This window comes from Papaver somniferum, chromosome 6 (assembly GCF_003573695.1).
Source record: "Papaver somniferum cultivar HN1 chromosome 6, ASM357369v1, whole genome shotgun sequence".
Lineage (NCBI taxonomy): Eukaryota > Viridiplantae > Streptophyta > Magnoliopsida > Ranunculales > Papaveraceae > Papaver > Papaver somniferum.
In genome coordinates, this window is record NC_039363.1 from 172602204 (window position 1) to 172613789 (window position 11586).

General features: G+C 38.8%; 1 protein-coding gene across 1 annotated transcript; it reads right to left on the reverse strand.

Moving 5' to 3' along the window:
* Positions 1-1931: 1931 nt before the first annotated feature.
* On the reverse strand, positions 1932-2483 carry LOC113291811 (ribonuclease HI-like). Its single transcript, XM_026541301.1, has one exon. It carries the CDS (start codon positions 2481-2483, stop codon positions 1932-1934), a length of 552 nt encoding a protein of 183 aa, XP_026397086.1.
* Between the last annotated feature and the right edge of the window lie 9103 nt (positions 2484-11586).

The window sequence follows — 11586 nt, forward strand, 5'->3', positions numbered from 1 at the left end:
GGGCTTACTCAGTGATGGTCCAGATGCCCGATTGTTGAGTATTTATTACTAATATATGAAATTATGTGGAGAATGATTCATGAAACTGAGTAATAAAAGTGAGTAGTTGTTTATTATCAATCCATAGGATCAGGTGTGGATTCGACCATGAATTCGGAATAATAAAGTCGAATATTACCATTTCATGGGATCGTGGATTCGACCATAGAATCAGAGTAATTAAATATTACCATTCCATGAGATTAGCCGTGAATTCGATCATGAAATCGGAGTAATAGGATTATTACCATTCCATGAGATCCGCCGTAGATTCTATCATGAAATCGGAATAATGAGATAAAGTAGATTATCTTCTAGGAATTCAGTGGTGAATGTCATGGTAGAATTAATCTGTTACAGAAGGGATATTAGCCAGTTAAAGCGTCATATCCGTTCTGAAGGTGCATAGTCAGGAGACAGCGAGTGTTGCCGAAGTCCTGAAGACGTTATTGCTCTTAATCTACGGAGAACCGTCGGGATCTATACACGGTCTCTCTACATAGTCAGGGAACAGTGAGTGTCCCCGACATCCTAAAGGAGTTATTACTCTCAATCTTACATAGAACCTCCCAATCGTTATTCTATGTAGAGGTGGGTCTCTCTCATGTAGTCAGGGAACAGTGAGTGTCACCGACGTCCTGAAGGCGATATTGCTCTCAATCTTACGGAGAACCGCCCAATTATGTTATTCTGCATAGAGGTCATGATGAAATGCAAGGTGTCGAATGCTCAGCTAGTGGAGGCCTTTCGAGAACATGTTCATCATGACTTCGTAAAATATGAATCGTCACATGCCTGAAGTCGACATGCAGTATTATGATTTTACGGTTTTGTCCTTTGTTGAAAATCTACCATCACCAACGGCTAAATCGTTCTTCTATGTAGAGGCAGGTCTCTCTATGTAGTCAGGGAACAACGAGTGTCACCGACGTCCTGGAGGCGTTTTGCCCTCTCAACAAACAATTATGTATGGAGGACCGCCCAATCTTTCTTCTACATATAGAGGCATGATGAAATGCGTAGCATCGAACGCTCAGCTAGTGGGAGGCCTTTCGAGAAACATATTCATCGTGGCTCTGAGAGGTACTCGATCAGAGATCGTGAAAACGGTTCACGGATCGTAAAAACACAAATCGTCACATGCATTCCTGAAGCCGGGTCAGAAACATGCATTATCGTGATTTTACAATTTTAGCCCTTGCTGAAAATCCACCATCAACATTAAGTCCCCTGCTTAGTGAGGGACAGTCATGTTCCACAGTAAGCATTAGATGTTGATTTTCCAGTTAAACGAGATAAGTAGTCGTACTTAATCGTACAAAGGCATTTTCATAATTCCCGATTTGCTCCAATGATGTCATGTACGAGAAAACCATAGGTAATTACCCTTACATGTGATAGAGTGTCGTCCCATGGTCACGGAGAGACGAGGCACTGCTGATTTGGACAAACATTCAGTTTTGGTCGGTTTAGCGTTTCGGGGCCAAACCCAAAAAGGAAATCCATGCTTTATTAGGTTTTGGAAATAAAATAGATATAAAAGGGAAGAGACCCTAATTTATTTTTTTTGTATTGACCGACCATTTCCCCTTGATTTCTTCATGCCCAGAGCAGGAGGAGAAAAATTGCCCGGAGCCGACCGTCGCCGTCACCGTCCGGCGAAGTTCCGACCAACTCCGACCGTTTTCAAGGTAAGGGATTTTTTTTCTTCTTTTTTTCTTTTTTTTTTGCTCAATGAAAACCATTTTATTACTCATTATGGAAAAATACAACCAACTAAAGAGTTTACAAAAAAAGAACCACCAAGGCCCAATAAAATGGAAAACTCAAAAGAAAAAATAAGACAAACTCAACTCCTAAAGCCCAACTGTAAAAACATAAGAAATAAATTTTTAGCAAAACCTATAGTAAATTTTCTCAGGTGATTCCAAATCTGGGATGAAACTTGGTTTTGAATTGAAAATGAGCTTTCCCCCTCTCACCAATCCTGCACCCTTCTTTGCCATGGAGTCAGCAGAGAAATTTACTTCTCTCAAGCTATGTACAAGTTGGATATTATTCAATAGTTCCTTTATTCTCTTCCATCTTACCTGCATGAACCAAGGCAGTCTTCCTGACATGTATGCACTCACTGCTGCTTTAGAATCAGAGTTAGTACATATATCAAGCTTGTTGTTCTGTATATCCCATTCAGATGCGCCTGTAATAGCCACTAATTCTGCAATGTAATTAGTTTCAATTCCCAGGCCAGTAGCTTCAGCATATATACAACCTCCCATTTCATCTCTGCAAACAAAACCATATCCTACTGCACCTGGATTTCCCCTAGATGACCCATCACAACATATGGGTATCTGATTTCTTGCAGGTAAGAAGAAACTCACTTCAATAATTATTTGAGGCTTTGTTGGTTGATGTTTAAGATCAAAATTCTTAAAGACCATGTAATCATAGCTACACTTCCACATAAAGCTTTTTTCTTTTTTGCTGTATTGTTAGTTTTTCCATGAGTTGTTCAAAACAAAATTCCATGTGCATGCATGTGTAGGTTTTATGGGAATTTATTTTAGCAAACAATCGTTAGTCCGTATGTCGGTTTAGGGATCGAACAATAATCCGTAGTATGATAAAAATACGTATATGTTTTGAAAATAGACCTGGTCCGGTGGTAAAATTTTGTTTATGAACTTTCATGAAAACCAAAATTTTATTTTCAAAGTTTGAATATTTTTTGGGAACGCATGCTCGTTCGCTAGATAAAGTGGTACACAATCCCTAGCATTAGAGATATTTTTGAAATAGACCTGTGTCTAATAATAAAATTTTGTTTGTAAACTTTCATGGAAACAAAATTTATTTTGGAACATGTGTATCTATGCAAGGTGGAAAAGACACATTCGACGAACAAACGCTCGATTGAGCAAAATAATTTATTTATTTTTACATATATACGTGAGTTTAGTCACGTAATTTATATTTTTATTAATTTCCGTGAGTTATCAGCTCAAGAAAAAAAAAATTAAACAAAAATACGTGAGTTGTTCACGTTTTTTTTTTTTTTGCAAAACTTAAAATTTATGTATGATCGAGTTTTGATTTCCAGCAACTGTTAGACGTAAACAATTTTTGGTAAAATGTTGTTTGTATGGATTTTGTGATTTAATAATGTATGCACAAAAACCAATAATGTTCTCCCAGTAGGAGTTGTTTACGTGATGTAAGTTGTGTGAATCGTTCATATGAGTTTTATGAATTTATCATGGTTTTGTGAAAATCATGTTATGATTTCAAATAATGAATTTTTATTCGTCTCTGCAGGTTTCAAGAGACGAACAAATTCTAAGGATTTTGCGTTGTAATCACTACAACTAGTGAAACTATAAACAAGTAAGAGTTAAAGTGTTACCATTTTTGTAGATGTGCATTTTCATTCCATGATCCGTTGTGTTGTTGAATAATGTGCTGAAATAAAATATGGCATGCTCAGCAACTTTTGCAAAGATGATCGATTCTCATGATGGCACCTCCAAAGACAATACTCCTAGGGATGATGCTTCCAGGGATGATGCTTCCATAGACACAACTTCAGACAATGGTGCTTCTGTAGATGAGACTTCTATTGACGAACAAGAAGAAGATGAAAGAGTTGGACCAAAGAACATTCCAAACGCTACTGATGAGTTTTTCGTGATCTAATATATGCCTAAGAAACGTCCCTCAGGTACAGCGTTTCGTCTTCTTATAGATCCCATGGACATTACTCAGAGAAAATTGGTGTCTCCTCGAGCAATTATTCGGTTCTGTATTGACGAGAGACATTATGTCGGCTCACATATAGACTTCAAGATTTCTCAGAAACCTTTGACAGACTTTTATGGATGGGCGAGGCATATGCTGGGACATAGTCATGTTGGACCGTGCGCAGGTGACACGAGATATCCAAGCAGCTGAAGAATTGCGTGTTTACCATGATATGAGAGGTATAGTAGCTCTGCTCGCTCGTTGGTGTGTTCCTACTCATACTTTCATATGTAAATGGGGAAAATTCACCATTACTCTAGAGGATGTGGTTGCTTTAATGAATCTTCCAGTCACGGGTAATTTCCCAGCAACACTTTCGACAAACGAGAAGGCGACATCTGAGATATTGACAGCTAAGATGCATGGCATTAACAAATCATCCAGCAAAACTTGTTATGCCCCGTGGTTGAAGGAGTGGTAGCCGAGAGATAGAACTCCTGAAATACCCGTGGATGGTATGTTAAGAATTGCTGCTTTCTTGTGTCTGTGTTTATCCAGAGATGTGTTTGAAGATAGTGGAAATTTGCTGAAACCATTCGTGATCCCTTTTGCCATCAAGATGGCTCAGGGTGAGAAATTTCCCGTTGGTAGTCTGTTTCTGGGTTCCCTATTCTCCAACTTAGATTCCTTGGTTGTGGATTCCAGCATTGCCAATGGTTTTATGAAAATTGAGACACATATGCCAACACAATATTTCTCCAAGCTTTGTTGTGGGAGCGTTTTGAAAAATACGCCCTGATTTCACGTAGCATCTTGCAAGGACCGAATGCTGACATCCGTTATGTTCTTTCTGAGAGGGATAATGCTAAAATTGTGCGCTGGTCTACCGAAAAGCCTCGGAAAAATATACGGCTCACCAGTGTCTTGGAAGAAGATTCTGAGTTTAACTTTCATCCCTGGGTGTCTATTTCTTTGTTCATCTCACATCTGATCACCTTTAACAATAATGAAGTGAATATCATTCTGGAGTCTGGTGCAAACCTGAGTAATGGTGAGAGATCCTTCATACTGAGTTGTACCCCTGGTTACTTAGTATCAATAATGCACGGGGAATATCTGGTGAAAGAATATAACATTGATAGAGCAGCTTGACAGATGGGTCTTGATCAGTGTGTCCCGGATGTTCGAAAACAAAAACCATCAGTCGATCAACTCAAAGCTTCTTTGGACTGTACACATCTGAATGGGCGTGAATATATGTACCCTTGTCCTACCTGGGTCTTCTATCCGACTCCGGGATATGTGGACTTCTGGAGGCTGCAACTTGATCTTTTGTTTGATTTCATAATGGCTCCTCAAACTCCGGCACAAGAACCTCCTGCTGATGAGATAGTTTCTGAGCAACCAAGGTTGAAGCATCTTTCCAGTGGTGATAAACGAAAAGCACTTCCAGGATGTTCACAGGTAAGAATTCTTCTTGTAATTCTTATGGTGGTATATTGATCGTCTCTTGACTACTCTATTAATTTTACCACAGGATGCCCGTGTGGTGAGAGCCCGAGTTGATACAAACTTTACTGAAATTGAAGAGAGTTTCCGAGGCGGGGAACCCCGAAGCAAGCCTTACGGGATGGTGTCGAATAGTGTGCAGTCCCCAAAAGCTTCTATGGTGAGTTGTTAGGACTTTTTCCGTAAAGCCTTTTCTTTATCCGTGTGATTAGGATCACAACAAACATTTGTTAAATTTCAGAATTTTCTCCATCAATTATTGATGGTCTTCAATTTGTTCATGGGAGAACAATCCAGGGATCCAGCGCAGATGAGGAAGTTGATGTAAGTATCCCCTTTTCATGCAGACGATCATGGCATTTCCTTGAATAAATTAATAATAATTTTTGTTAATGCTTGCAGGAGGAAATTATTATGGATAAGCAACATGTTGAAGAAGCACATTTTTCTTTGGGGAATGGAGAGACGGAGAATCCTCAAAATCTACAACCGAATGGAGGTAGTAATGTCGTTAATGGTGATTTCAACATTGTGGAGCCTCCAAATGACTTAGAGACTCCCCACGTAAGTATTCCTCCTGTAATTTCTTCATAGAAGTATGAAATTTTTGACTTTTGAATGAATGAATGAGAATCCATGCGAGTATATGAGAAATTTCGCCGAAATATGTCACCAAAAAATTTCAGACTTCAATCTTTCAGTAACAATGTTGTAGATTCTTCGCCCGATGTCGGATTTTCCCCGTCTACACATGTTTTGTCATGCCCGGGAAATTTCCAAGCTTTAGTGAAGAAGCTTTTTGAGTTTTGAGCAAGTTTAGGGCCTGAAATAGGCGAAACAGTAAACTTCCAGGAGACTTCCAGAACTTTTTCAGATTGCGTGTAGTCCAATGTTTTGGCTACTTCTATCTGCTCGTTCATCCGATCATTATGAAATTTGATATGTTGTATAGGACACCCATACAAATATAATGGTGTATGACTCAACCTTAGATTCCTCACCAATTTCTCCCAGTTCATCATCTTATACAGGGCAGTGTAAAACCTTCTCAGACGAACTTGTTGCAAAAACGTGTTTAATGACTTCCACGTTATATGTTCATGTCTTGGATGAATAGTAAAGAACTTAGATAGTGTTAGTTCACTTACATGTTGAATTTTATGATTTCTTATTTAATTCCATGCTTGAAACCTCTAACTTGTATCTTTGCTATATTAGGTGGAAAATGGTGGAATTGAGCATAATGAGGCCCACAATGATGATTCAAGCAACCTTGGGTTTATTAATGACGGGACAACCACCTATGCATTCCAAGGCCATGAAACTCTCGTTGTTGAAACCGTTGAAGCGACCGATACTCCAATTGTGGTTGTCTCAGAGATGTAAGAAACCGGGCCAAGAGTGGAAGAAGTTGTTCCAGCTGTTGAGGAAACTGCTACTACGGCTGTTGAAGTTTCTCCAGTGATTGAGAATCACTTGATATTGCACGAATATCCTAATGCAGGGATTGTTTGTGAGCCTTCATTCGGCGAGTCACTCCCATATCACACATTAATTGGTGGATTCAGCGTTCCCATAGGGTATGCTGATATGTATGAGAAGTTGTGGAAGATGTATGGTTACATTGTCGTCGAAAGAGACCCCAAGATTCGTTACTTCTTGACAATGCAAGTAGGAAATATCTTTCACGTCATAGATGATATATGAACCATGTCCAGAAGTACTGTCACTCAAGATGTACTCTTTGATTGGGAGTACAACTTGAAGAAATCTGAAGAACTTGGTTTCAACTTGAAGTGGCTCCGTGAAAAGATTGACACCATCAAGGATGCAGTAGACAACAATATGCCTTTTACCAGTGATGCTGTGATGGAGAAAAGGGCCAAGATTGTTGAGTTGACTCAGAAGCTAGAATTGAAGAAGGCGGCCTTGCAAGTCTTACAGAATGCAGAGAAGCAGAAATCTTACTTTGCCGATTTCATTTAGTTTCCATTTTCATAATCTCTTGAACCTTGAACTTCCGAGAAATGTGAGGCTTTAGTTTTTGGTTTTGATTCTTGATTGGTTTTTGAATACGCTTTGATTGAGGATTTCCTTTTGGATTTGATAGAGGTTTTTTATTTAAATAAAAGAACTTTGATAAATTGTTGATTCAAATACTGGATGCAAGTATTGCAAACGTTTTGGAGGAATTGAAAATACAGATAAAAGAAAATCCTAAAATGTATTGGGTGTCTCGAGAAGTTGCTCGTGTCTTGAGAGAATGACACCCCAAGACGCCGGATGTCTCAGGCGTCAAAGGCTTTGAGCCAATTCTCATGTATCACTGGTATGGTCCTTCCATCTGTGTTTATCAGCTTGTAGTATCCTCCAATATTGGATTTGGCGACCATAAAAGGTCTTTCCCAATTAGAGCTTCTTGCAGAATGAAGATTGTGCTTAATTGCTTTGAGAACCAAATCCCCTTCATGAAATTTGTTTGGCTTGACGGTTCTTGCCCTAAAGATCTTTTTTTGATTCGGCATTCCTCTGATGACGGGGTTCCATGGTCGTGCGGTCGGAGTTTCCTGACTTTGTGGCACATATGGACACTTGCGCAATGGAGAGTACTGATACACCATTGTTGTGTGACGATCTTGTGAGAAGCTAGGTCCTTGAGTGTACGATCAACCATTGCTTCTTCTTATATGTTCGAATCTGCAAACTCAATTGATGAAGAAGGAAGAAGCGTAGTGTTAACCGATCGAATGAAATCCTTTAATTGAGTGCCGGATCGAAGACGTATTGGACTCGGTCTGCCCTCTTTAAGCATTCACCAAAGATACAGTACCTGAAAAAGATTCTCAAAAACTAAGTTAAATACGATATAGAATCTAACAAAGCAAGAATAGAGCAAAAAGTAAAATAAAAACAACTAAAATCGCCTGCTGCTCCCCGGCAGCGGCGCCAAAATTTGATGTGTGTCGTAACCAAAACAAATTAATCAATATTTTTCCACCTAATTATTAAGTAATTTAGTGTAGTCAAGTTCGTTTCCACGAGGAGCAAGATATTTTTAGTTGTAAAATTGTCACAAAGGGGGGGGGGGGTGTTTGGTTTAGTTTGGTTTTGAAAAGCAGAAAGAAAGTAAACAAAGTAATCAAAAGTTTAAGTCGAAATCAATAAGAGAGATTAGATCAAGGAATCGTTCTTCATTGCAAAACAATGATTCAAGTTATTTTCTTTTCCACCTTTTTATTAGTCACAGATTATCACCAACCGTAGGATAGCAGGTTCGCTTAGCTAACCCCAAAATTCCTCGTTTCACTGTGTAACAAGTCCGCTTAGTTATCAGATTCTATTCAAAAGAACCACCTTGAGATTTTCTTACAAGATGTAATTCCCCGAACACATTAAGATTTATGAATTTAGGTTTAGTACTAGTAGTTAAACTCGGTTCGCTTGGTCCACTTTCTAGCGTTGTTTTCACACACAATTGCTCCACAGAATCCCTCTGCAAGGTCTCGTGTTTTCTACTTTTTTAAAGTGTAGAGAACGATTATGTATTCCCTAACTTATACTATCTTTAGATTGAATAACAAATCAATTTAGTTGGCCACCTAAACAATCTATCAATCAACCATGAATGTATAAATGTTCCTATTAGTAAAACTAAACGATAATCATGTGAAAAACTTCAAGGTAGATTTTAAAACAAAAACTCAAATCATGTTATGAACTAGGAATTCATCCTCAACCAATAAGAAAATTATTTACTCATAGTTTGGAGCTCACACAATAATAATAATAATTAAAGAAGAAAGAAGAACTTATTGAAAAGATGTTGGTTTCTCCTTCCTCCAATCCTTGTGCACTTTAACTCCTCATCCAAAGTAGATGCGTGTATAAAGTTGTAGAGAAATCCTTTATTTATAGGCTTCAATGCTCTCCAATCCTTGTAGGAAAAGAATCCCTTTCTCATAATAATACCACTTTCCCAATTTGAGCCTAATTTCAATTTCAAATCTAATTCTCCAAAGCTTCCAAGTTCTCATCCAATTCCCAAATCTAAGTCTTCACACCCATGAGTCTAGAATACTCTTCACAAATTCCGCAACTTTGGGTAGTCTGAAAAGTTCTCGGGATCACCAGAATCCGCCCAGAAAGTCACCGCCGGCCACTGGAATAGTTCTGACGTTGATGGAATATTCCTTAACGTCTCCGTTATATTTAACTTTCAGACTAACGGTCTTCGTCAGTAAACTAGGAGTCCATCAAGGAGTCAGTCATCGAGTCAGAATTTTACTCGGCTAACTGAGTTGACTCGCCTGTAAGAAAATTCAGGCAGAGTTCCGTCTATTTTCTGGGCATTTCTCAGGGCAATTACAGGCCTTCTCTTCACCTGTTATAAATCCTAGCATATATCTAGTTTAGCAGTTCACTCACAGCAACAATTGATTAACCATGTTCTTCCCAGTTGCAAGAACACAACCAATGCCACCACCATCTGCATTTTCTTATCTGATTTTCTTGGTCCGAACTGAAATCAACTCCAACCCACTGCTTCATTCTTCCTAAGCCATCTCTCTGTTTCATGAACAGCTCAATTCCATGGAATTTCTTTGGCTGCAGAGAACAACATCAAAATCAAGTGTTCATTCCTCCAAAACCCATCTATCCTGCTCAAACCCATCTTATTTTATTTCAATCTCAGATTCATGGTTTAACAGAAACAACTTCATTTTACCACCAACTTTCAACAGCAGCAATCAACTCGATCCACAACCACAAAACCTATTTTTGTCTCCAATTTCTTCTCAGATTGCGACCACCACCATCATCTTCAATTCAGAACAAACCCAATCTAAATCTATTCTTCTCTGTATTCTTGAATCAATTGCAGCAACATCTCAGCATCAGATGAACATAAACCCTAATTTCTTTCTTGTTTCTCGATCTCAATAAATTCCAGCAACAGTTCTTGCTGATTCTTCCTCTCTACCCGCTATGAACATCATCTCTTCTCTTATTCCCTTCTCAATTTCTCTATCAGCGTCTCGATCTGGTATCTCGGATTTAATAGCAGTGGCTGCTGCTTTATCTTTCTTTTCTCAGTTTTAGGGAAATGAATGAACTAATGATTGAGATAAAACGTCTCTAGAATTTAGGGTTGGGTTGGTTTTGGTGGATGGTTATACCCCAGGGATAGGGACCACCCCACTCATTAGATAAAGGCCATCCTGATTGGAAACCCCTTAACCACAGCTGGTATATCTTTAATGCTTCTCCACATAGAGGTTCCCCTTAATCTTGTCTCAGTTCCAGATAGTGTCCGCCCATGAAATGACAATTTATCCTTTTTTGCTAAAATTGTATGATTCTTCTTTTTTTCTCTGTATGACTCCCGAGTACCTAATAACTCAAAAACATGCGTAAAGTACATAATTTACAAGAAAACATAGCAGAGAAAGCATAAACAATAGATAGTAAATAAGGTGTATCCTACACCCTATCAGTGTCACGGGACCGTGGTCACTAGCCGGCCGGCCATGCCCTATCCGTGACCGGTCCCACACCTTGTAGTTCCTTATTTTATTAATTATTTCCATCATCTCATGGAAATCCCTTAATTTCATGATATTTCCTTCAAATCATGAAAATAATATAAAATTAGGGGAGACTCACGGGACCGGGCCCTGGCCGGCCGACCATGCCCAAGCCGGTCCCACACGCCCTTATTTTATTATATTAATATTATTTGTTTCCCTCATCTCATGGAAAATCCTTCACTTCAAGGAAACTCCTTGATTTCAACAAACTCCTTGATTTCATGATATTTCCCTAAAATCATGAAAATATAAAATTAGGAAAAGTGCCATGGGACCGGGCTCATTGGCCGGACGTCCATGCCTTGGAACAATAGCCGGTCCCACACTTTATGATTCCTTATTTTATTATTATTATTTCCATCATCTCATGGAAATTCCTCAGTTTGAGCAAAAACCTTGATTTCTTCATATTTTCTCAAATGATTGCTCAAAGGCATGCCAAAAAATATCAAAATTCTCAGGACTGAGGCACGAGCATTTTGGCGACACGAGCATATTACCTTGACCGACCAAGGTTGGCTCTTTGGCTTGCAAGAGACCGGTCCCATACTTTTTCATCATTTGACCTAATTTGTTCACATTAGGTTCAAACTCTTCCAAACAATTTGGAATTTAATAAAATGATTGTCAATCGATCCCGTGACCAACCAGGGTCGGTTTCATGACCCCTTGGTCGGTCCTTCATCTCTTCATAATTTATTAGGTTTTA

Excerpts from the sequence above, each read along its gene's own strand:
- LOC113291811 (XM_026541301.1), bottom strand. The coding sequence starts at position 2,483 with ATGGTCTTTAAGAATTTTGATCTTAAACATCAACCAACAAAGCCTCAA.